General features: G+C 48.1%; 1 protein-coding gene across 2 annotated transcripts in view; it reads left to right on the forward strand.

The window, feature by feature from the left end:
* Positions 1 to 26,185, forward strand: part of SLC4A4 (solute carrier family 4 member 4) — a 198,896-nt gene that overhangs the window by 37,190 nt on the left and 135,521 nt on the right. For both annotated transcript variants that reach the window (XM_074147199.1, XM_074147198.1), the window contains exons 2-3: positions 2,109 to 2,182; positions 19,953 to 20,132. In XM_074147199.1, coding sequence (XP_074003300.1) covers positions 2,109 to 2,182; positions 19,953 to 20,132 — 254 coding nt within the window. The remainder of the gene's footprint in view (positions 1 to 2,108; positions 2,183 to 19,952; positions 20,133 to 26,185) is intronic.

A 26,185-nucleotide genomic window follows, 5' to 3' on the forward strand; every position in this document is an offset into this window, starting at 1 on the left:
CTTCGCACAGGTAATTAATGACAGAACGAGAGGGAATGGCTTCAAGCTCCAACAGGGTAGGTTTAGACTGAACATTAGGAAAGAATTTTTCACAGAGAGAGTGGTCGGGCATTGGAACAGGCTGCCCAGGGAGGGGGTTGAGTCACCATCCCTGGATGTGTTTAAGAGCCGTTTAGATGTGGTGTTGGGGGATATGGTATAGGGGAGAATTTTTTAGAGTAGGGTAGATGGTTGGACTCCATGATCCCAAGGGTCTCTTCCAACCTGGATGATTCTATGATTCTATTATTCTTAGCAAAGATGCGGAAATAGTCTTGAATAATTTAATGAAGAAGTGAAGCTTTTGGGAAAAGCTTCTGTGCGAGCACCTGAGCGGTGGCTCTGTGTGTTTTGGTGGCAAGAAGCGGGTCCTGCCCCTTGGCCCAGGGCAGCGGCTGCCTGGGAGATGGGATCTTGCCAAAATCAGGAGTTTTGTCCTTTTTTCTCCGTGACGTGTTTGAGACTCGTTCGTGGGAGCTGAGCTGTGGAATAAGAACCAAGGATGAGGCCAGTGGTGTCTTAGTGAAGGGGCTTGAGGTGGAGGAAAACTTGGCAAAGATGGGAGATGGGCTACTACTTTCAGAAAATGAGGGCTTTGGTCCTTTCTTTTGTGGCCAAAATGGGGTTTTGGGGGGTTTTTTCTTTGTTTTTTTTTATGTTTTTGGCTCAGGTAGGCATTGACGTGCACGGTAGGTACCCTAAGGCATTGTAATTTCTCGATGTCCACCCGCTCAGGTTTTTACACTCTCCAGAATTTGAATGTGCCCTTAAAAAAAACCCCTCTGTTGAGAGTTTGCTGCCAATGCACTTGGAGGATCTTATGGGATCACGAGTGGAGGCGAGAGGGATGGGAAGAAGTTTGGAAGGCTTTGTCTCCTTTTGTACTGAGTTTGTCCCTAATTCCCTCTAGGGAATATAAGGAAAAGGTACTTTTATTTTTTTTTGTCATTACCCACAAAACGGCTGTTTCTCGCCATTGATAAGAAAAAAAAGGGTTACCAGCTCGGTCTCTGGTTGTATGAAGATAAAAAGCTTCCCCAGCGAGCGGCAAATGTGTGCTTAGCCTCTAAGCGATGGGAAAGGAGATTATTTAACACAGCTAGATTTGTTGTTTGGTGGTTGTTTTTTTTTTTCTCTTTGTTATTTTAGCGTTTCCTTGTCAAAAGCGCGTTTGCGGATGAGCCCTGGGAAAGCCCACAGGGTCTTATTTTGGGGGTGAACCGCAGCGGCACCCCTTCTGCGGAATTCTGAGGAATCCCGTGGCGGAGAGGGTAGAATTTAGGAGTCGGCGCGTGTAGAAGAGAAGCAGATAAAGAAGTGGAGAGAAAAGGGGAGGGGGAAAAGACGGCGGGTCCCCGAGGGGATGAATGAATGGGTGACACACATAAGTGACTGGCTGGGGTGGGCTGGCTTGCTGCGGCCGGAGCCGCGGATAATCCCCGTATGCCAGATTTCTGCGAGGCCGGCATGTGACACAGGGCTCGCCGCCCGCCGCACAAGTGTATTAAGAGGCTGGTCCCCCCCCTCCGGGGGCATTCTCACACACGCGTGTGTGTCTGTGTGTGTCTGTGTGTGTCTGTGTGTAGTACGTGGACTCCCTTGTGTGCGCCGTTCCGCAGCCCAGCTCTTTCAGAAGAACTTTAAAAGGCGTTAAACTGGAATTCCACAAACTCGGCTGTCGCACAGACAGCCCCAAACTTGCCTCTCTGCTTTTTTGGGAAAAAAAAAAAAAAAAAAAAGGTGGAAGGGGGGAAAAAAAATCCAACCCAACAAAACAAACAAGAAACAGGAAAAAACCCAACAAAAGCCCAAAGACTTGTAGCCGGGATTACCTTTCTCCCACCTGTCGCCGCCCATGTCCTCTCAAGGTTAGAACTGGACCGGCTTAAACCCAGCGGCGTTTGAGAAGGAGCTCTATGAAGGCACGGCAGGCGCCGGAGGGAGAGCAGCGGAGCCCGCGGGAACATGACCAACAGCCTGCAAGTTAACCTGCCCAGGACCTGGGCTGGGTCAAACACCTCGCTCCAGGAGAAGTCTGAGCATTCCTTTTTTCTTTTCTATTACTATAGGATGGAGGACGAGGCCGTCCTGGATAGAGGGGCTTCCTTCCTTAAGCATGTGTGCGATGAAGAAGAGGTGGAAGGTAAGAGACCTTGGGCTGCCGTGGGGAGGAAAAAAGGGTGCCGTGGCAATTTGTGTTTGTGTGTCCGAGCCGCACGGTCAGCAGGGACAAAAAAGGCACCTTTGTTTTTCCGAGTAATTAATCCTAAAACTGCCTGAAACAGAGGGTGAGCTTGAGCGGGGAAAAACTGACTTTTTTAAAGAAATCCTCTTTTTCAGTTCAGGAGGGAATGTTGTTACATGCTGCCGGCACACGTTCCCACAAAATCCTGTTCTCTGTGTTTTGCAGAGTGGCCCTGAAATATTGGGGCTTTTGGGTTTTCTTTCCCCTGTGAGCACAGTTTTGGCAACGCTGGCACTTGGAAGTGCAGGAATTCGGTGGCAGGTGGAGAAGGGAACTGGAAAAACCAGCAGAATTTGTACCGAGGGGTTATCGTTTTATCCTTTTAGCTTAGGAGGCACAAAGAGGAGGCTTTTCCCCTCAAAGAGGAACTTTTGAACAGAGGAAACAGTTTCTCCACTTTTTAGGAAAGGAGTAGGCTCCTTGGAAACTGTTTTCGTTTTCTTTCTATTGAAAGATGTTGTGAAATCCCAAAGGTAAAAGGAATTTGAAGGAGTTCAGTTTAAGGTTGTTGGTGGAAAATTATTAAGCTGATAGGAATGAATTATTTACAGGAAATTATCTTTTTCTTGTTTTTGTGAGGATCAGTTGACTGTGTGCTTGATAAACGAGTGGGAGAGAAGGAGGAAGGACGGTGGGGTACGTACTCTGCCTAGAAGGGAAAGGAGGCCAGAATTTCACCTCCCGGTCCTATCCTTCCCTCTTGACTTAGGTAGATGATTTGATTCTAATTTCTTTATTTGCAAACAAACGCCTGTGGCTTTGGGGTTTAAAATCTTTTGAAAAGTGTAGGGTTACAGCCATGTCAGCGTCACTGGTAACGGACGGTAAAGGACCGAGCAGTATGAAAGAAAATAATCTCCAAAAAGATGGATTAGAGCACTTCCCGCACATCAAACCAGTCGTTTCCGTGGAAAAGGCTGCGTTTTCTTCCGCCCTCGTATGAAGTAATCTGCGCTCAGGAGCTGTAAATCATCCTGTTGGGTTTAACAAAGCCGTTTGCTGTCTGCAGGGTCGGGGTGGCGGGGTTTATGTGTGAGCCTTCTGCTGGTGCCATAACGGGCGCTTTGACGGAGCGGAAAGATTCGAGAGGGGAGAGAGGGAGAGCGTTTATTTTACAGTCTGAAATGCGGCCACGTGCTGTTGCGGTGTGTGTTGCCCCGCGTGTGATTTATTGTGTCACCCTCGTTTGATTTGTTTGGGCAAACAGACCGGTCGCAGAGCATCTCGCTGGGGTAAGGAGAAGAGGAGGTGAAGCAAAGTATTTCTAATTGCACACAGTAATTTCTCATTGTCTCTGTCCGGAGAGACCTGGAGCCGCGTGACGGGCTCGGTCCCTCCTTCGTGCCGAAGGCAGCGCCGTGATTCTCGCCAGGATTTCCCAAACGACCCAGCTAAATCCCAAAAGGAGCTGCCGTCTGTGGCGGGGCCAACGCTGTAGCATCTGCCGGCGTCCCCGTGCATGGACGGTGGGGTAGGTGAGATACTGCTCATCTCCTCCACTCTTCTGGGGTGGGACAGCCTTGAATTCATAGAGTACCGGGCAAATCTGGGGCATTTTCACAGCGCATGTAATTATTAAAGGCTTTGGCACTATGGAGAGGTCTTATTTGCCATAGAGGGGAAGATGTGTGTCCTCAGCTCCATAGAATCATAGAGTTCCCGAGGTTGGAAGGGACCTTTCAGGTCATCGAGTCCAACCGTCAACCCAACACTGACAAAATCCACCACTAACCCATATCTAACGCTCTACACAGCTATGTGCCCCGTATATAAGTGCACTTAATGTATGTGTGTGTAATATACAGTCATAGCCTGCATGTATAGAGTGAGTTGCAGACTCACAGAATGGTTTGGGTGGGAAGGGACCTTAAAGCCCACCCAGTGCCACCCCCTGCCCTGGGCAGGGACACCTCCCACCAGACCAGGTTGCTCCAAGCCCCCTCCAGCCTGGCCTCGAACCCCTCCAGGGATGGGGCAGCCACAGCTTCTCTGGGCAACCTGGGCCAGGCTCTCACCACCCTCACAACAAAGAAGTTCTTCCCCAAGATCTCAGCTCAATCTCCCCTCTTCCTGATGTTTAATATCTGATGGAAAGGGCTAAAACATCAGTTGGTGCTGACAGTTGGCGTAGATGCTTTCAAGTCTCTCTGCTGGGTTTCCGCGCTGCCGGTGGAGTGGTTTCAAGGAGAGCGTTTGTCTGGAGACCTGAAGCTGTCGGCTCTGAAGTGCTCTCCATTACATCAGCCGCTCTCCTGGTATAATTATAACTTGCTTTTCTAAAAGGCTTACAGTGGTTGCATCCTCTGTAGAAGAAAGTAACAGCAAGTGGAATTGTTACCTCCAGATATATCTCATTTTTCTGGTAGTTCTTATTTTTGGCCTGCCTTCATGAGGAAATAACATAAAGCTGTTTGGAAATAACATAAAGCATAAAGTTGTTTGGAAATAACATAAAGCATAAAGTTGTTTGCTTCTCTTGCCTTTCTGTTCCTCCCCCAATAATTTTTTCCACCTAGCAGTCAGTTTTGATCACATTTCTTGGGAAGGCTCTTAATTTCGCCAAACTTGGAGGAAAAAAAAACCCCAAACCTGAGCAGAGAGGAAAGGGGAATTGTAACTTTTGCACAAAGAGAGGAACAGCGTGATGTCATTCCCTTGGTAGCCGATGACCTGGAATTACGGGGATGAGATGGAGATGGCAACTCTGAATTCCCCACGTCGCTCGCTAATTTGATTATGTAGCGGTGAGAGGGAGAGGGAAGGGCTTGGCTTTTTAAGGAGGGGAGGGGGGAAAAAACGGGCATTTCTGGTCAGGAGGATGTTGAGACATTTTCAGCTTGGGGCAAACTGCGGGTCGTGCCCTTGCTGAGTAAATGTGATGTTAATAGAAACCGCACAGAACCTGACAAAAGCACGTCCCGCTGGCCCCGTTCCAGAGGCTGTTTAACGCTTCCCTAGGATGGCACCTCCGTCTGCTCCCGTGCTGGAATGTGGTGCTAGTTCGTTAGCGGTATCAGCTGTTAACATCCAAAATTATTCCCTTGCAGCTCAGCCCTTATCTGTCTTTATCAATGAGAGGGCTTAATTGATTAATTGACAGTACGGGTCAGTTAGGAAGAGCTGCAGGGATCCCGGGTCGGGCGTTCAGGCTGTGGAAGAAAAGTGGGAAAATGTGAAAATGTAGGCTTTTTTGGTGGGGGGGGGGAAAGCAGGAAGAGGCGCTGCCCTAAGCTGAACCCCCCTGTGCGAGAAAACCCTTCCCATTCATTTCAAGCACGGCACGTTCCTTTCCTTGAAGGTAATGACATGCTGCGGTACCGCCACTGCTAGGAGCGCTGGTATGTGTGACATAAACAGATTACTTAATCGCCAATTTTGCAAGAGGGGAAAAGTAAAGCTCCACCTTATCCTTTGAGATAAGGTATTCTTGGCTCTCTAAGCGTAACTTCCCCCGGGCTCGCTGCCGCCCTGGCTCGCCGATGCTTGGGTCCGGCTCTGACGGGTGTTGCTCTCTTGCTCTCAGGGGTCTTCTCCAGCAATTCAAGTGATTCCCAAATTAAGGGCCTCGAGAATTTCTCTTAGATCCCACCGTTGTAGGAGCAAATTGAGGAAAAAACGCTGTTAGAGTGGAAGCTTTTTCATGGATGCTCTTACCGTTACGGGATTTATTATATAGAGGGGGTTGTATATTTCAGTGCAGGGGTTTTATAATAAATTTCCACAACTACTTTTCCCATTTTAGCTGACTGCTCCCCACACTTTCCCCCCTCCTCCCTTTCTATTCTCAACCCTCTTGTGTCACTGCACTTTGCTGGTAGAAGGCTGTGTGATGCCCTAAGCCTATGATTATTATCATAGAATCATAGAATGGCTAGAGTTGGAAAGGACCTTAAAGATCATCTAGTTCCAACCCCCCTGCCATGGGCAGGGACACCTCTCACTAGAGCAGGTTGCTCAAAGCCCCATCCAGCCTGGCCTTGTGAGAGAGACTCTAAGATTACTTAGAGAGAGGTTGAAAGGGCAAAGATATTTGTGCAAAACTTTACCTTTATTAACAGTGGGCAGAAAGTAGGAGAAACGAGTTATATTTACCCATTGACTTAACTTTCTTTTTCTTCTTTGAGCAACCTGCTCTAGTGGAGGTGTCCCTGCCCAGGGCAGGGGGGTTGGAACTCGATGATCTTTAAGGTCCCTTCCAACCCAAACCGTTCTATGATTCTATGATTCTCTCATCCCCACCCTCAGTTTTTGATGACTGACTGTAGCCAGACCTTCCCCACTTTCAGAAATAACCAGGAGACCTGTTTCATATCAGTTAGAGTTTTTAATTGCTTCTGAAACAAATATGATTAAAAACCTAATCAGATAAAATCTCAGCACAGAATGTACTTACTTAATTTTCTTTGGTACCTTTAATTTATATGCAGAGAATAGAGTGGGCTGTGTTTTGCCGTGGTAAGACTGACTCCAGGCTTTGCTCCTGCAAAAGCAAATGAAAAGGTTTAGTCCTATGGCTTCGCTGCAGATTTTTGATAATACGGTAAATCTCGATGGAAGAGTCGGGGGCGGTTTTTATGAGTGTGGCTTAATTAAGTCACTAGTGCAAACGCCACGAGGTCTGTGAAATACGAATCGCTCCTGAAGTGGGTCGTTGAGAATTTTTTTTGTCGTTAAGATAATATCACTTTTCACTCATTTGTCGGCCTGACGCTAGTAAATCTCTGAGGCTGCTTACTACGGGCGATTCCCGGCAAGGCATCTGTCTTCCCCGTCACGGCATGGGATGTCCTTCCGGTCGTTGCAGATGCTTTTCATCCGTGGTCAGGAGGCAGCATTTAGCTTTCGGGTTGCTGGGGTTGTGCGAGAAGGTGTGGGTGCCCGCCTCCTCCGAGCTGTGTGAGAAGAACTGCAGTCCGAGTTGAGATGACGATAAAACTGGCTTTACATAAGGTGGCGATAGGTCGGCCGCGCAGGCGGGAGAAAGCGAGAAAGTGTTGTAAGAACAGCTGAGTCAATATGTGCTGTGGCTTGTCCCTCACGAGGGGAAAGGTGGCGTTTTCCCTTAAGCCGTGATAAGTTTTGCACTGACACGTGCGGTGAGCGTAAGGTACGTGGCAGCGAAGGAAGGTCTTTCCGGACCAGTCCGACAGCGACTGGCTTTTTCCATCTCTGATGGGTTTAGGAGCCATCATCAGTGCTCTGACCTGGTGGTGAAACTAATTTTGCTGAGGGCCGTTAATTATAAAGGTGGCACCTTCCAGCCTTAGAATCATAGAATGGTTCAGGTAGGAAGGGACCTTAGAGCCCACCCAGTGCCACCCCCTGCCCTGGGCAGGGACACCTCCCACCACACCAGGTTGCTCCAAGCCCCCTCCAACCTGGCCTTGAACCCCTCCAGGGATGGGGCAGCCACAGCTTCTCTGGGCAACCTGGGCCAGGCTCTCACCACCCTCACAGCAAAGAAGTTCTTCCCCACATCTCAGCTCCATCTCCCCTCTGTCAGTGTCAAACCCTTCCCCCTCCTCCTATGGCTCCCCTCCCTCATCCAGAGTCCCTCCCCAGCTTTCCTGGAGCCCCCTGAGGGACTGGAAGGGGCTCTAAGGAGGTCTCCCCGGAGCCTCCTCTTCTCCAGGCTGATCCCCCCCCATCTCTCTCAGCCTGTCCTCACAGCAGAGGGGCTCCAGCCCTCCCAGCATCTCCGTGGCCTCCTCTGGACCCGCTCCAACAGGTCCAATGGAGCCTTTGATGGGAACAACTTCTCTGAGTGGATGTCTTCAGTTCCTGGAGCCATCCTGAAGCTGCTGGTCCTTATCCAGAGAGAGCGGCCACTGGGATGGTGCAGAGTGTTTCAGTCTAGGGCCATGGGCCCTCGTTGGTTCAGCGTGCTCATGGTAATGACTCTACAGAGGTCACTTCATAAACCCTTTCTTGTTTTGTGCTTCAGTGTCTGGAGATGCTGCCCACCATCAGCAGACATGCAAGCTGGTGTTGTAGTTGAGCATCTGCTGTTTACATGATGGTCTGGTCCTCTCCTGGGTCATATAAGTTAGGAGTCAAGTCTAGACTTGTTTGACTGTCTTCTCCCACCCATTGTATGGACCTTCCTCTGCCCAACAGCTCTTTTTTAAGGTCTAATAATACTGGATGTGACAGTTCAGGGTAGAGAGCGAAGAACCGATACAGCCTTTGCTCAGTCTTCAGATGTGAGCCCCAGATGTGCTGGGGTTGGAACTAGATGATCTTTAAGGTCCCTTCCAACCCAAACCATTCTATGATTCTATGACCCTTCATGAATTTTTCTGGGACACTGAAAATTAAAAGGTGACACAAAATGTTTTTTGGGGGGCTGAGTTGTAGCTGTAAAATGTATAATGCCAGTGTTTGCTCTCTTTGGCTGTAGTTAGCAAACTCTGCCAGGGTTTTTGCCTCTTCGCTGAACTGACGGATTTTTAGGAGACGTACTCCATGCCGTAAATCAAAGCACAGAGAAGTAGTGAAGGTAAATGACAGAACCCACTCATCAAACAGGGAAAGATACTGAGGCAGAAAGTGGAAGATACTTGACTGTGTGTCAGGGTTGGGTTCCTTCAAGCTTGGCCATGTCAAACAGTCACGGCTGTTGTGTAGCTAGGGAGCACTGGAGTGTCCTTCCCTCTCTCATTTGTGCACCCAGAACTGGTGGAACTGGGCTTAATTGGGGAAAATGATGCGAGGACTGTTTCTGTAGCTTGCTAGGACAAGTGCAGTCTGCACCCCAGTCATCACTTCGGCCTTCGGGAATGTCTGTCCCTTTGGGTGATATTCCTAATCTGTTTGTACAACGCTGTGAGAACTCGGAAAGGGACTGAGAAGGGACGTAGGAGACTCCAAGGCTTCCTCGAAGGAAGCGTTGTGCCGCTGGAGAGGCGTCCAGGGGCCTTTGTGTGAAGGGGGCTCCTGGTGGTGAGCACCGTGGTGTTTGCATTCCTTCCTGGTGCCCCGCTGCCTTTCGTTAAACACACTGTGGCCTCTACGTATTTAATTATAACTGCAGCCTTGGAGTCAAGGCTGGCTTGCAGCAGGGCTGGTTTCCTACCAATGCGGGCAGTTCTGAGGACTTCCCACGAGCTGCCTGGCAAGGCAAACCCAAGGAGACAGAAGGGTGATTTAGGTAGATCTCCACCTGGCACGTTGTGGTGGTCTATCTTGGTTTTGCTGCTGTGCCCATCCTTTGCTGTTTGTTCTGCAGGCTTTGGACGATGTGCTGCTTGATGAAGTCCTTGGTGGGCATTAGGAAGGGTCTGAAAAGACTCCATGCTTTTTGCTTCAGAGTTTGGAGTGGGAATTTCAGCAGCGTGTCTTCCTGGTGCTCGTACCCAAGTGGTACCTCTGGTACCTAGAAAGCAATTTGAGGCTCTTTCTCTGAAGCGGGGGCAGCAGTTGGATGCCTTAGTCAGTACATCACAGCTCTTACACGTATCGGAGGGTGGTCTAGAACCTGCCTCGATGGTGCCAAGTACAGCTTGGTATTCGTTTGGTCAACCTTGGTAATTAATGAGATGGAAAATAGGGAAAACGAGGCCAGGATTCTCAGCCAAGATGAGCTATTTTGGGTGGTCATTTGGGACGTTTCGGAAGGGGACAACTGTGGTCAGTGCTCGAGGCAGATGCCAGAAAATTCAAAGGTACTGTGCTGCTGAACAGCTTGGCCTAAAACTTAAACCGAAGAGTCCAGCACGGCTCCCCTCCTCTGCCCCGCTCCCCAGAGCTGGGCCCTTTTACAGTCTTCCTTTTCCTCCCCTGGAATCCCAGCGGTCCCAGATTAGATCAGATCACAGCAGGACAGGTTCGGTGGCTTCTGTAACCTCTCACGGCTCCGACGAAGAGAGAAAGAAAAGCAGCTTATGGGGTTGTGGGTAAGAGTCTCGCGGTGGCTTATGTAAAGCTCAGGGAGAATACCCCAAACGCGTTTATTGTTCTGTCTAAACAACGTCCACCTGTTAATTCATTGCCAACTTCCTTGTATTTCTCTGTCGTGGAGCAGAACCTTAGAGCTGTCATCAACATGTGTCCTCTGGGCTTCATATTCTGAACCTTTCCTAACAGTTTTTAGTGTATTTTTTGGTGACTGGCTTGGTCTGCTCCTTCCAAGCAACCAGGCTTTGTCGGATCTTCAAGAAGTCAAATGAAGAGGTCATTACGGTTTTTCTTCTTTTCATTTTCTCTTCCTCTGTAGAGATTCTTGGTGTTATGTGAGCTCTGTCTCTTGGAGCCATCCCGTTCTTCGGGGCAGAGTGCTAACTCACCTTTTAGCCGCACTTCGCTGGGGCGGGCTCTGAATCTTGTTAGGAATCCGGCAGTTCGAGTCTGGGTCACCGACGGGGAGCGAGCGAGGGAGCGCAAGTTTGAAATTGAGAAGTGCAAGCTCTAGAGAGAGACGGCCAGGAAGACTTTCCTTCTGGCCAGCTATAATGTTCACGGAATCACGGAATTGTCAGAGTTGGAAGGGACCTCTAGAGATCATCTAGTCCAACTCCCGCGTTGTTACGTGGGGATCTTTTAAAGACGGCAGAGGTCACTTTACAGAAAGATTAAACTGACCTTTTGAAGAAAGAAGAACATATAACATCTACAAGCCTGATGTTATAAAAGAAGAAAATAAAAATATCGGATTTACGTGCCGTCTTCCCCTACACAGCTCAGTTCCCTGCCCCTTGTAGTGATTTTAGGAAAGGGCTGCCTATGAAGGTGTGAAGTGCAGTAATACAAATGGGTAAAACCATCTTTGGGCAAGTTCCCTGCTCGATTAAGTCACTGCCTCTTCATTGTTGATGCTGGGTCCTCTCTTGGATACTTTGATCTTAGCCGTGAATTTGGGGTTCTGGCAGAATTGAAGACAGCCCTGTTGTTTCTGATCTTCTCATCTCCCGGTTGTGTAGTAGCTTGGGTTTTGTCTCTCTGAGAGTCTCTCTTTTCCTTTTATTTTTTTTTTCCCCTTAACTGCATTTTTCTCATTGCAGGCTGTTCTCCTGAAGGCATTTGTTGGGTTGTGAACCCCCCGTTCAACCTTACGCTTGTCCTTTCACAAGTATTTGGCCCCATCACCTGATGGATTCACACTGACCCTTTTCTTTGGCCAAGGGCCACATACCACGGAAGAATTAGTTTATCGCATACCACTGGTGTTTTAACGGCCCTTATGCCTGAGGGCCTTCCCGGTCTCAGGGGTTTTTTCTCAGCTACCTGGTTACAGACTTGTGCTACTTTATTCCAGGCTTTTCCATACAGACATAATTTCTCCTGTTTCTCCCAGCCGGTCCCTTGCCCGGCATCCTCTGTTGCTGGTCCCATGGCAGTCTGCGCTCTGTCCCTCCAGAGACCTTGGGTTCCCTTCATGGGAACCTCCTGCAGAGAGGTAATTTTGTGCCCAGGCATCGCCACTGTAGGAAGCACATACGTGTATCTGCACTAATAAAATCATTAGTGGGGCACAAAAATTGCCCAGCCCGTTCCAGTTGTGGGGGTTGCCCTCTTTTTGGTGGCAAAAATGACTTTTCTGTGGAGCTGCTGCTTGATGGGGCTAATTTTCTGCAGGGAACAGGAGGGATTTGGATCTGATTGATCTCCAGCTGGTATGTTAGCTGGTTTAGATGTCACCCGGGTTTCAATAAACCAAGCGCTCGATGAATCCTTCTGCTGTTTACCTGATTGGGAAGTTTTTACTCACCTGGAAAATCAGTCACTTGGAATATCAGGATGTTGTGAAAACCCCGTGGGGAGCGGGTGGTGATCCTGGGAGTGTGCCTGGTCAGAGGATTGGGGATGGTTTGGTTTTGGTTTCTTTTGAGTTTCAGAATCTGTGTTTGTATGCATTAATGGGAACAGTACTTAGCTCTTACACGGGGATAGGGGAAATCGTCACATTCCTTCTTTCTACTGTAGGAACCAGCCACGTTCACTGGCAGGTTGTGAATGTCCAGGTCTTTTCTCCTACCTAGAATTTACATCATGGAAAATACTTCCCTTTGCCTGTTGTTTTGTGGCCTCTGTTGTCCTCTCTGTGGAAATCATAGAGTCATAGAATGGATTGGGTGGGAAGGGACCTTAAAGCCCATCCAGTGCCACCCCCTGCCCTGGGCAGGGACACCTCCCACCACACCAGGTTGCTCCAAGCCCCCTCCAACCTGGCCTTGAACCCCTCCAGGGATGGGGCAGCCACAGCTTCTCTGGGCAACCTGGGCCAGGCTCTCACCACCCTCACACCAAAGAAGTTCTTCCCCACATCTCATCTCCATCTCCCCTCTGTCAGTGTCAAACCCTTCCCCCTCCTCCAATGGCTCCCCTCCCTCATCCAGAGTCCCTCCCCAGCTTTCCTGGAGCCCCTTGAGGGACTGGAAGGGGCTCTAAGGTCTCCCCGGAGCCTTCTCTTCTCCAGGCTGAACCCCCCCCCAACTCTCTCAGCCTGCTCATTCAGATCACTCCTGGGACATTTTGAGGTGAAACGTGATGACTGTGCAGGTGGGACCGGGAGAGCCATTTCTGTGGGTCCCATCCCCTGTGTTCCAGGGAGCTGGTGGGGATGGAGAGCCCACTCCTGCTCCTCTGCCACCACCAGCACCTGCAGCCCCTTCGGAATCAGGTAGAGTTAAGGGCACTCAGCACGTGATGGCGTGGCCTTTTGTTCTTATTTCTTGAGCTGATTTGAAACTAAGCAGGGCTTAGTTTGGGACTTGCTTAGTGCTACTTTTAGTATCTCCCCTTTAAAATAGATCATCCCTGTGATTTATTTGTCCTTCTGGGCCACCAGCTTTTTATATCATTTCATTCCTTGGATTCTCCCGCAGAAGTCCCCTTCTGCCGCCACCCCTGCGGCATGGCCACTACAAGCTGGGCTAGCCTGGCTGTAATCTCACTGGTGTGTGGGCTAGTGCCACGTCTCTCTGTGTGCCTGGTGGTCTACCAACACCTTCCTCTTGGCCACAAAGCCATGCCATGCCATCTTCTGCTGATGAAGCATGTAGCGGGCTGCATCCCCTGCCTGTCTCATGGCACCTCAGAGCAGTGGTAGGTGCAGGTTCCTAAATGTTAGACATCGCTTCAGAGCATGTTTTCATAAAGTTAGCAAGTTGTTAGTGGTAGGAGTGAAAGCCATACGCTCCCGGGATGTGTCAAAAGCCATATCAACAAGTCAACTTTCCCCACCCTGGGGCTGTATTGTGTTTTAATTCCACCCAGGAAGGAGACGGATCACGAGGCGATGGAGATGGGCAGGGAAGGGCAAATCTTTCCCTGCCTGTGTCCTGTTAGAGGTCTACTGTGCCCCAAAGGGAAATGGCCGGGGCGTCCACTAGGGCAACAAAGATGATTAGGGCTACAAAGATGATGAGGGGCCTGGAGCATCTCTCTGCTGAGGAAAGGCTGAGAGACCTGAGGCTGGTCAGACTGGAGCAGAGCAGACTGAGAGGGAATCTTGTCAATGCTGAGCAGTATCTAAAAGGGTGGGTGTCAGGAGGATGGGGCCAGACTGTTTTCAGTGGTGCCCGGTGACAGGGTAAGGGGCAACGGGCATAAACTGGAACACGGGAAATTCCATCTCAACATGAGGAGGAACTTCTTTGCTGTGAGGGTGGCAGAGCCCTGGAAGAGGCTGCCCAGAGAGGTGGTGGAGTCTCCTTCTCTGGAGACATTCCAAACCCATGTGGACACGTTCCTGTGGGACCTGCTGTGGGTGCCCCTGCTGTGGTGGGGGTTGGAGGAGATGATCTCCAGAGGTCCCTTCCAACCCCATATCATTCTGTGATTCTGTGATCCTGAGTGAAGCCCTTTATTTGGGTGGCCTGAGATACCTGCCCTGGTCTTCTCTGAGAGCCTGGGCATAAATGGCTGCTCAGGGAAGGAGGCAGAAGCGGCCAGAGCTTGTGGAGAAGAGGTTGGCTGTGGAGATGTGTCAGTTGTAACCACATGAGCCTTCCAAGCCTGGTCAAGTTTAATGTGACTCTCCCTCTTCTTTGGAAAGGAGCCTTGAAAGTAAAAACAAAGGCCAGGTGAAAACCTGCTAATACTCAGTTAGTTTTCATTGCTTTATACATTTTTAATGTTAGGTTTTGATCTTGTTTCCTTCTAAGGTGCCATTCTGAGGTTCTTTATGGGCTGGTTGGACCAGGCTCTAAGTCTCAACGACCCCAGTCATGTGGAAAGGATTCTTTCCCAGATATTATGTGCCAGGCAAAATTTATCCTTTGATCCTATAACTTTTGGCTCCTTTGCCCAAATGACCAAGTTTTGGTTTTGCTAAGCAAAGGCCATCGCACTGACACCATTTCCTTCAAAGAGTTTGTGCTTAAAAATGGAGAGGGTCATAAATAAGACGATCTCTTTCACTGAATTTCACTGAATTTTTTAAGAGTTGGAAGGGACCATAGAGATCATCTAGTCCAACTCCCCTGCCGAAGCAGGATTGCCCAGAGCATGTCAGAGCATGTTACTCAGGACTGCATCCAGGTGGGTCTTGAACATCTCCAAAGAAGGGGACTCCACACCCTCCCTGGGCAGCCTGTTCCAGGGCTCTGGCACCCTCACCGTGAAGAAGTTTTTTCTCGTATTTGAGTGGAACCTCCTATGTTCCAGCTTGTGCCCGTTGCCCCTCGTCCTCTCACTGGGAACCACTGAAAAGAGTCTGGCTCCCTCCTCCTTCAACCCACCCTTTAGATACTTATAAGCATTGATAAGGTCTCCCCTCAGCCTTCTCTTCTCCAGGCTAAAGAGTCCCAGCTCTCTCAGCCTTTCTTCATAAGGGAGATGCTCCAATCCCTTAATCATCTTTGTTGCCCTACGCTGGACTCTTTCCAGTAGTTCCCTATCCCTCTTGAATTGGGGAGCCCAGATCTCCAGTTGTGGCCTCACCAGTGCAGAGCAGAGGGGGAGAATGACTTCCCTCGACCTACTGGCCACACTCTTCCCTATGCAGCCCGGGATTCCGTTGGCCTTCCTGGCCACAAGAGCACACTGCTTGCTCATTGTCATTTTGCTGTCTTCTGCTTGTTCGTTTGGCTGTAGGTATCTGGAACGAAAAGAGAATTTCAGTCTTAATGCAGTGTCAGGCTTAAAGTCTGCACTTGGTCACGGACCAAAATTGCAGGAAGCTGTAGACTCAGCTCAGGGTCCAGATGAACGCAGAGACCTCAGGCACGAAAGGTACCACCACGCTTAGATAATCTAATCATATCTACTCATTTACCTTTGTTTTTTTTCTTTTTTCTTTTTCTTTTCCTCATACTCAGGGTGTGATTTCAGTTTGCATTTCCTGTAACACAGGTTTTCTGGTAGTACCCTACACTGGGATTACTACCGTGGCCACTGGTAATGCATCACGTGTCCGTGTTGAAATGCACAGCGCAAAAGGCTTTGCAGAAAGACTGTTGTTGCAGGATGAAGCTCCCCAGAACCACCTAAATTCGAACTTCATGAGAAACCTGAGCTCTGCAGCTTTCCATAGGTGTGTCACACATCAGGTCTATTCTCTATGATTCTTCTGGGAAGAATCTCTATGATTCTCTATGATTATTCTGGGAAGGAATCTCCCTGGAAGTGTTCAAGACCAGGCTGGATGGGGCTTTGAGCAACCTGGTCTAATGGGAGGTGTCCCTGCCCAGGGCAGGGGGTGGCACTTGATGGGCTTTAAGATCCCTTCCCACCCAAACCATTCTGTGATTCTGGGAGGAACTGGTTTCTTAGCAAGGATGTGGTAGGAAGTGATAATACTCTTGAAGGCAGATGTGGTTCCAGAACGAGTTTGGGAAAGAACACCTTAACTATGGATTTCTGTCTATATGCATGGTTTTTTGTTGTTTGCCACCTGTATTACAGCAAGAATAGATCCACATCTTTCAAGTTATATAGATGGCTTGTGCTTCACAGGCCTTGGGATGACCAATTTGGGGCTGACATGGTTGCAGAGAGAGTAATTCCCCCGCTCCTAGCGCACTTCTCACACAGGCACATCCCAAGGTCCCTTCATCACCTACATTAGATCTCAGGCAGAACTTCTTTGGTGTGAGGGTGGTGAGAGCCTGGCCCAGGTTGCCCCGAGAAGCTGTGGCTGCCCCATCCCTGGAGGGGTTGAAGGCCAGGTTGGAGGGGGCTTGGAGCAACCTGGTCTGGTGGGAGGTGTCCCTGCCCAGGGCAGGGGGTGGCACTGGATGATCTTTAAGGTCCCTTCCACCCAAACCATTCTGCGATTGTATGAATAGCATGGTGATGGACCGAGGAGATGTCCTTGGGGCTCTGACTCGTTGGGGCAGGGTGTCTGAAGCTACTTGGGTATTCTTGCAGGCTGGAAGGCAACGCTGCATTTTACAGAACTTAAATTTGTTAATACATGAGTGGCTTTTCACCAGCAAAACTGACTCAGAGAGTCTCCTGTGCCCAGACTCTAAATCTGGACTCTGAATCACGAGCTGCTCTTCTTTAATCGCTCTTAATAAAGCAAAAGATGTGGTTTCAACCAGAATTTTTCTGGGGGGGAAAAATACCTCTCTGATCATGACTTGCTCTGTTAATAATCAGATGAAACGAATGATTTTGCTCTGCGTTTAGTGCACGGTGAAGTTTCTCCTCTGGCACAAGAGGTTGAGTTCCAAAGGTTTAGCTACGGCAGGTCTAGGTTCAAGGAGGGCGTGAAGAACAGAGAAGGTGCCACTGGGCCCTGCAGGTCTTGCATCTCACCTGGGGGATGTTAGTGTTGTGAAATACGTTCCTCTGGTCAACCGAAAGGGCTTCCCACCCTCCGCCGAGCCGCGGGGTGAGAGCGTGGTGCCCGTGCGCCTCGTTAAAATTTCCCTGAAAGGCGTCACCGTTTGGCGTCCGCTGGTTCTCATGGGAAAGGCGCCGTTACCCCGGCGAGTAGGAAGTGTCTCAGAAACCCCGTGCATTGAGAGGACGTGTCAATTGTTTCCTTCCAGGCGCTTTGGGAAGGGAGCCGAGAAGTTTATCTCAGCCTTTGCAGCCATACAAACAGATGCCAAGCACTTCAAGTACGCAGAAGAGGAAAACGTCTCGCTCGGTCCCCCTGAACCACCCGGGAGGAGGGGGGGGTGAGGGGGTGGGAAGACAAAAAGCAGCATTAAGTAAGGCAGAATAGGCAAAAGCAAACTAAGTAATGCAGATGTTCGCCTGCGTGTATATACAATTTAGTTTCATATTACCAAAAATCTGTGCTGTGCACACGTGGTCAAAAGATTAAAGAGATTGTCCAGTTCTGTTGGCAGCATATTAAAGTATTAGGACTACAGGCTTACTATGATGTGCTTCTAATATCGAGCTGACCGCAGAATTGAAGGGATTCAGAGGAGGACGCTGCTTTAATACACACACTGGAGTGGCTCCGTCCTTTTTCATCTGGCTTTTGGGTGGGATCTTGGCTGTGAGAACCTTGGGAAGGGCCACCATTGCCCTCCCTGTCCCGGGGCCACCCTCAGCTCCTGCCTGGCTCAGCTGACATTTCCCCGTCTCCGTCCCTTTGCGGGGTTTATGCCATCTGCCGTGTTAAAGCTGGTATTTCCAGTTGCTGGGGTAGCTTTCCTGGTTTCCCTTGACACGCTGGAGCTAAATCTTATCTCCAGGTGTTGGTCTGTAGGGATGGAGATGCCCGTGTGGCCTGAACTTTTAATATCCCATCCCAGATAACACTGGCTAAAAAGTAACTGGAACTTCACCCGGAGAGATTTTCACTAACACTTTATAGCTGTTAGTTTATATCTCGATATCATGAGCGCTATATATCTTTATATCTCTTTTATTTCTTTATTGTGGTCTTCTGCATCGTTACTGCTCGTACATAACCTTGAACTTGCTGTAGCTCAGTGGCCACCAGAAGGATGATGTGACCCATGTCAGGGTCACCACAGGTGGGAGCAAGAAGGGAATTTCTTTATAAACCTCTGCTTTCTATTACAATTTCTACATAATGAATTACTTTGGAACCAAAACGTATCACACTTAGTGCTGGGCTGGGGATTAATATATTATTTTCAAGTGATCGTATTGGAGAACAATTTTTTTTTTCTTTTCATTGTGTTGGCCTCTGAGAATTAAGAACGCGGTATTTAAGAAGCCTTTTCCAGATGTTTTTTTATACTTAAGTAACTCACAGCAGCATGCCTTTAAAATTTCTGATTTGTGTTTGGTGTTCAAAGGAGCTGCTGGGCGTGATGTGCGTAGGGCACGAGCTGTTTCCTTGAGCTCCTGGCCCCGTCCTCGCATACGGCTCATCGCTCCGTTATTCGCAAAGCCCTTGGGGAACTCGGCTGCCTGTTTTAGAGCTATTTATTGCTGTCGAGGAGGGTTGCTCTGGTCAAGCAGCTTTCTAGAAGATCCCGGGTGCTTTCGGTACGAAAATTCACCTGCAAAGAAGGTGAAGGACTCTCCAGGCTTCCCAGCTGGCTCAGGAGCGTGGGGGATTTGAAATGGCAATTTTGTCCCTAACTTTCTTTCTCGGACTTTCTCAACCACGGGATGCTTTTTATCAAGTGAGGCCTGATTTTATTTTATTTTTTTTGTTACTCGTTTAACTTAATTCATATTCCTGAGCAGAAGGGAGTAGGGCTGCTGCAGGAGAGAGGTGTAAACGTCTGTACCCACAGGGAAAGCCAGAGGTTCTTACCTGCGTGTGCGGCTCGGTGGTGAGATAAATGTGCATCCGTCAGTGACAGGGCACGTGTGTTTGTCTCTCTGCTTGGCTGCGAGTGGGGGAACCAAATTTGGTCAAAAGCAGAGCGTACAGCTATCGTTTATCAAGAGTGAAACCTGAAGGAGCTGTTTTTGAAGCTTACAGTAGGACGTCTGCATTGTCTGGGCACGGGAAAAGAGATGGGAAAGCTTTCTATAAGGACAAGGAAAGATATTTATCCCAATTTGGCCGAAGTGCAGAAAGCCCTGAAAATAAACCGTTTCTATCAAACTCATCAAAAAGACAGAACAACTGGCAAACGCAGTTTAAGTGCTTTAGTCTGAAATGAGAGTCTGTATGAAAGGCAGAAGGCACACTTTGCGTTTACAGTCAGCATAGGAAATTTGGCACTTATTCATTTATTACTTAATTTTTATTTTGGGAAGTGTCAAGAACTTAGAATCTTGCAGTAACTTATGTTAGTTACTCCTCCCTCGTCAGCTGTGTTACAATAATACCCTAACGGTACCTCTGACACTCGTTACACAATGGGCTACACAGCCAAGTGATGTAAATTTTACTGCTCTAAGCTCCTCAGTTAAGCTGGATCAGTTTGCACAAGGCAGGTGTTAATCCAGCCAATGTAATTTGGTAAAACAGAGGGGGAAAGGTAACGTAGAACGTATTTGAGGAGCCCTGTAGACAGTATTCTCTGCTGCAAAATTAGTACGGTGGCCTTGTGCGGTTTTTGTTTTTATTTTTATACGAGTCACAAGGACAGGGTAATTATCAGAGAGTCTGCACTCTCAGAAACGATTGTACAAAAAATGCTTTTCCAAATGGTGGCTAATGTTTGGGGGAGGCAAGAAAAGAGTACTTAATTAATGTTAGGCCAGCAAAGAAAGATGCTTCTCTTGCCCGTTTGAATGAAATGCAGCATGAACGGTACCGGCCAGTGAGGCACAAACTGTACGTGGTCAAAATTAATCTAAAATTAATCTTCACTGTGCTTGTGTCCCCTAGGTCACCACACCATTTACATTGGGGTCCACGTGCCGAAGAGCTATAGGAGAAGGCGGCGCCACAGAAGAAGACCTGGGCACAAAGAAAAGAAAGAAAAGGAGAAAATCTCCGAGAACTACTCGGACAAATCAGACGTAGAGAACGCCGATGAGACAAGCAGCAGCATCCTTAAGCCGCTCAGTAAGTGCCGGTTTCGGTTGTCGCTGGCTACAATGGTCCCTTGTCTTGAAATCTGCTCCTCATCTGGTCGTGGATGGGGAAACCGGATCCAGGAAAACAGTCGTTCTCCTGTTGCAGGGTTGGAGTAGCCTCAACCGGTCGCTGTCGAGCGGTTGCTGTGGCTTGGAGGAGACATTTCATCCCTCTCTTATCACCTGAGTTTGCTCCTGAGCCGATGCCAGCCAGGAACGGGCCAAATTTTGTAAAGCAATTTGACACTGTGCGTAAAGAGATAGCGAGGAAACGCAAAGGCTGAGTAGGTGCCCAGAGGGATCTATTGCAGCTTTGGCCCTGGCTTTCGGGACATGTGTCCTCTCTAGAATCCCAGCACCCCGTGGTTTCAGCTCCTCAGAGGAGCAGGTCGGTGAGAATCATCAAGACCACTGCTGTAGACCGTGAGAAATATATACCCGCTTGGGATTTGCCTTCCTTCTATCAATAACTTGTGGTGCTAATGAGTCTTTTCCCTTTAGTAACTAACCAGTTTTAAGTTTTGCAAACAAAGAGAACAATAAAATGTAGCATTACTGTATGCTTGAGTATCTGTAGGGGTTGAATATCTGAATTTTAATAGAGGGGGTCTGTTTTGGATGCTCTCTACCTCTATTCGTACTGAAATTGTTACCCAGAGGAGAGAGATCTTTATCGAGTGCCATCACTGTGCTGTCACTTTGGTACCATCGTAGGAGACTGTCATAAAGTTCCGTTCCTCTTGCTGTCTTCTCTGTTGGCCACAAGCTTGTGCCGTCCAGGGAATGGCTGCTTAAATAGAAGTGGGAGGGAGATGGTAACAGCCGGCTAAAAAGGGAACATGCCAACAAGGTCTGAATACAGGAGAACAGCCCAGGATGGGATACGGCTCCGATTATTGAGGCTAATTCCAGATGGTTGGAGTTTCATTAAAGAACTTATTTGTGAGTGGCCAAAATGCTTCTGGTGCAAGAGAGAGAGAGAGGAGCAAGCAGGGGCTGCACGACCTGATCTTTGATTGAAGAAATATGTGAATTTTTCATTTTTGCAATGACGTTGCTGGATAGTTGCTGCGTGTAAAGACAGTGAGGTGGGATCAGGTGGGTCACGTCGGTAGCCCAGGGCCTGTGACTCCAGGTGGTGCAGACACTGCAGAGAGCAGCCGCTGGGAGGGAAGGCGACAGTCACAAAGTCCCTTTGCTCTTCGTAGCTGTGGTTCCCTGGTTGTCCTGAGGAACTTTTCTTGTCAGCTCAGAAACCAGGACTTGGTTTTACACCAGAAGACGTAATTACCTGTCTGTAAGAACTCTAGGTATTTGAAGTTTAATTTTTATATTTACACCTCTGTTCTTCTTTGGTGTACAGGTGACCAGATCTGTAAAAATTCCCTTTTGGATTAGAATCATAGAATTGTCCATGTTGGAAGGGACCTTTCAGATCATTGAGTCCAGCCATCAACCTAACTCTGATAAAAACCTTCACTAACCCATGTCTCTAAGCACTATGTCTACCCAACTGGCTTCTGGATGTATCACTGTCCTAGGGGAATCATTTCCATGGGAAAATTGTGCCCGTGGTTGAAATCCCATTTCTTCCATCAGGTTTTGATTTTTCTGCCTTTTGTTCTTTCCCTCATTGTTTCTGTTTTGTATCATTTGAGAAAAGATTAATGGTATTTTTTCCTCTATTCTTTCTACAGTTCAGTATATTCTTGTCTACTCTCTACCTGCCTGTAATTCATCTCTCTCTCTCTGAGATTTGCCCCATAGTCTTTTCCACCCTGACCTCTTTGCACCACGTATTTTTGGAGTGGGATCACTCACTCAAATACCACACAATATTCCATGTGTCTCACGCGATAGCATTAATTCTGCACCATTTCTGACTTCCTCTGTATTGTTCCCCATCTCACATACCCAGACACTCGACCAGGTTCTTGCAGGGACTTGCTCTTTTGCACTGGGGGCCAGATCTTTTTACGAGCTGGCGCAGTTAATTTAGAACACCGTAAAGGATAGGAGTAGTTCAGATTACTGTCTTGAGTTTCCAAACGTTGAATTACATGTTGCCTCCTATCCCCAGGTTTTTTTTCCCCTTCTGAAACCCTTGGCTTCATCACTTACTTGAATTATTTGTTTCCTACACTTTTTTGCTTGCTACCAACCTTTTCTTCTCCGGTTCCACGTAGGTAGTAACACCGGTTTTCCTTCAGAAGCTTCTGCTGTTCTGCTTTTGACCTTCTGTATCATTTATAGACAGCTCTTTATTTCCATTTCGGTTTCTGTCTCTTAGGAGGCTGTTGATCTGAGGCAGTCATTGGATGTTCAGACCATGCCAGCTTTAGATGTCACTTTGATGAAGGCTTTTTGAGGGTCTGAATGGTTTATGTGCACCATGTATCCAGCTGCTGTGTTCCCTCTTGGGTATGGCAAGTGTGTCCAAGAAAAGACCGGTTCTCTTCAGGCAAAGAAAAGCTTTCCTCACCAGCTTGGTCTGGTAGTCGTTACTGGCCATCGTGGCAAGAAATCTCAGTTATAACCCGTTTTTTTTGAATCTTCATCGTTGAAGATTCTTCAATTCTTCATTTTTTAAATCATTGTGTTAATTGTAAATGAGTTGTGAAGGGGTTTGCGCTGGAGTAGGGCTGGCAACGGAGAAGTGGTGACACCATCGGGGCCGGGAAGTTTTGGATTTTGGTTTTCTTCTTCGAAGGGGGGAAAAAATAGCAGAAGCTGAGCAAGACGTGAGATGCGGAGCATGGAGACAACTATTGAGTGAGTCTAATGTGCCCGAGGTCATTTTAGAGGGATGGATGATTATAAAGGGGCTCTGCAGGGTGTGCTGGACATGTGTGGGTACACGGTGTTCCCATGTCGGCAGAAGAGGAGAGGAAAAAGAAGGAAAAGGAAAGAGGAAATCTTGAGCTCGCTGTGCCCTCTTATGCAGCTCAACACCTTTTTCGTGGGGGGGCTCAAGAAGAGAAGAGCAAGGGTGTCGCCATCCCCAGGATGAAGGACCAGCTCTGTTAATGACCTTTGCATAACGAACACCGCTTGGCGTGACGGCCGGCGGTACCGGGGACTGTGCTCACCGCTAAAACCAGGGATCGGATTCACGGACGCTTCAGGTGTCCATCAGCGACCGAGGCTGGATGAATATCGTGCTGTGAATATAAAGTGTGGGACACGGCCTTCAGAAGGGCGGCAGAGGAGGAGATGGATGTGTGCAAGGTTAATGAGATAATAAAATGAAAGTGCTGTTTGTGTAGTTAATGATGAGGTGAAGGGACTGAACCAGATGGCATTTCCCTCTTTTTCCCTGGAACAGGAAGATTTTTGGATTCATATATTCTGTTTCGTTAACCATGTGTTAAAACAAGCAAACCCCAATTTTACAGGAAGAAAACCCAGATGTTACTGAGGAAGCACACAAGCGCATCTCAGTCTATAAAAATCAAGAGTTTACAGAACTCCTTCTCTTTGTTGATTTTTGCAGTTATTAACTTGGCCAAGTATTAGGCACTGTCAGTCCAGCTGGTATAGAATTCATAGTTTATTTCATCTTCAAATAAAAAGATGAGCATATCAAGTTTGATTGGCAAACTCTGTAATAACATAGTTGTTAAAATAGTTGCTAGGAGCTCAGGAAATGTCTTGATTTTCTCCATTATACTGAGAGCTTTGTTTTTACCGAGTAGAAAGCTCGAGCCAGCTTTGATTCCATGCATCACTTCTATTTCTTCATCTGGCCCTAAAGACCATGAAGCCTAAACGTAGATATCTTACCTGAAGAGGATTTCTCAGCTTCTTTGGTGGAAAATCAGATTTTGACCACATCTGGATTTGACTCAGCAGGTCAAGCTGCTTGTCCCACAACACACGAACCTGATGGAACACGTCTGTGGATACAGGGCAGGAGAGTAAACAGGTCCAGAAATGCAAACCTTCCCTATAAACGTTCTGTTCCAGTTCAAAACCGGTCTGGCTGCGCTTCTGTAGTTGGGAATTTGGTGCAGTCTGGAAATTTCAATCCATTTTTTAAAAAAATCTGTGTCCAGTTCAATCAAACAAGCCAAACTCTGGTAGTTTATAAACAACCTTCAGCTCTCCCATCTGCAGAGAGGTTGGGAGTTTGAGCGTGTACAGAGATGTTTTACCCTCAGTGAATTATCGCTTGGGAAAGACGCCTCCGTCAAAAAACCTAGAGAGGGATGTTCTCTGATGGACCGAGGAGGAGGCTTGAAGGCGATGTTCCCTCTGTAGAGCCCTTTCGGTGTATTCCAGACCCGCGGGGCTGTCTCACCCCCTTGTTCTCAGGCAGCCTCATTTCTAAAAGCCCCTTCCTTTCACCACCCCGGCCCTGGTTTCCAGTTCAAACCAGTAAGAAGGAAACACTTTTTAGCAGTGGTTATTCTGCGCCACCCGGGAAGCTGGCATACGAGTATTTGTCAGGTTAAAAAAAAATAATTAAAATATTATTGCGGTACTAGTAAGTGAGGTTTAAATACCCTTTTCTTATCTGCCTAAAACACACGTAAGAGTTGGAAAAGAGATGAAGATTTGTGCTCTCAGAGCACTGCCGAAGGGGAAGGATGGCATATTGAGAGATGATGAGCAAAATGGGGTTTTCAGAGGGAAGGTTTAGTGAGATTTTTATTTTTTTTTTTTAATAGTGCTATGGCTGGAGTACTGACCCGGCAGTATTTTGGGCATATTCAGTTGGTCTGTGATGAACCACAGTTCAGCAGTATGCATACGGTTATGCACTCAGTGGGGTGAAGAAAAGACCCAGCTGGGCAGAAGGGAGAGCCCCATCCCTGGAGGGGTTCAAGGCCAGGTTGGAGGGGGCTTGGAGCAACCTGGTGTGGTGGGAGGTGTCCCTGCCCAGGGCAGGGGGTGGCACTGGATGGGCTTTAAGGTCCCTTCCCACCCAAACCATTCTGTGATGGTGGAAAGCCAGAGGAGGCTTCTCAGCTGGCATGGGCAGGGGTGTCAAGCCTGGTTCTGCCTTCTCAGGTCGGCCCATTGCTTATCTCGGTATGAAGAGGATGATGTAGTTTGCTGTTACTTGCAAGGGATGAGACAAGGGAGGAACACAGAAGGCAGAGAGAAGTCTCTTCTTCAGGACGGGCTCTGATCTGCATCCATTTCCCTCTTCCTCATTCTTTACTACAGACGTGTGGAGATTTTCCCACGAGGAAATGCTTGATCTGGGAAGGGGTTTCTTCTCGTGGGCTGGTTGCCCTCCAAGTTAATTTGGCTCACCTCCCTGGCTCGGACCCAGGGAAATCATGTCTCTCGGGAAGCGCTGTCGTGGCAGGCAGCGTGCCGGCTCCGTGTTGATGTTCACAGCAGCATGAGGTGCTACACGGAGGTGTCTCTGCTTGTGTAGAACTTGCTTGGGTTGTCCTTGGGCTGGCCCAGCTCCGTGCCCCTTAGAACAGACAGCATGAGCAGAAGATAGGAACGTCAACAAAAATAGGAATTTTGAAGCTCTGAGGGTGTGTTTAGAGCAGAAATGCTTGGAATATGGGGTAGCAATTACTGTGTCAGAAGAAACAGAAGTAGAAAAATATATGATTCTTTGGCAGAATGAAAGTTCTCATCGTTTTTCAGTTGATCTGTTTCTGGTTTCTGGAAGGTAAGAAACTGTGTGTTTTTGTGACTCTGAATTCAGTGGCTGAGGTAAAAGTCCTTCTATAGACAAAGGCAATTCCAAGCAAATGGGGAGCAAGAAGCCCAAGATATAAAATACCTGTCCCTTTCCAAAAATGTCCTGGGGAATTTCATCTGTCGTCAAGGACTCGTATTATAAGCTATAAAGCAATGACTTGCAATACTGCACCTCAGCTCAAGCCCAAAGGCATTTTACACAAAGTAATTCACAAAAATGATGCCAGTAAAGTAAGAAAAGATTGAAAATTCTCTGTTCTTTGGAGTGATTCTAAAGCAAGCTGGCCATGAGCATCCTCAGACCTTGTTTTCAGGAAGTTAACTACAGGCATCACTTGATTTTTAACGCTGATGTTAATCTTCAGCTGTAAA

This window comes from Numenius arquata, chromosome 5, assembly GCF_964106895.1.
Source record: "Numenius arquata chromosome 5, bNumArq3.hap1.1, whole genome shotgun sequence".
Lineage (NCBI taxonomy): Eukaryota > Metazoa > Chordata > Aves > Charadriiformes > Scolopacidae > Numenius > Numenius arquata.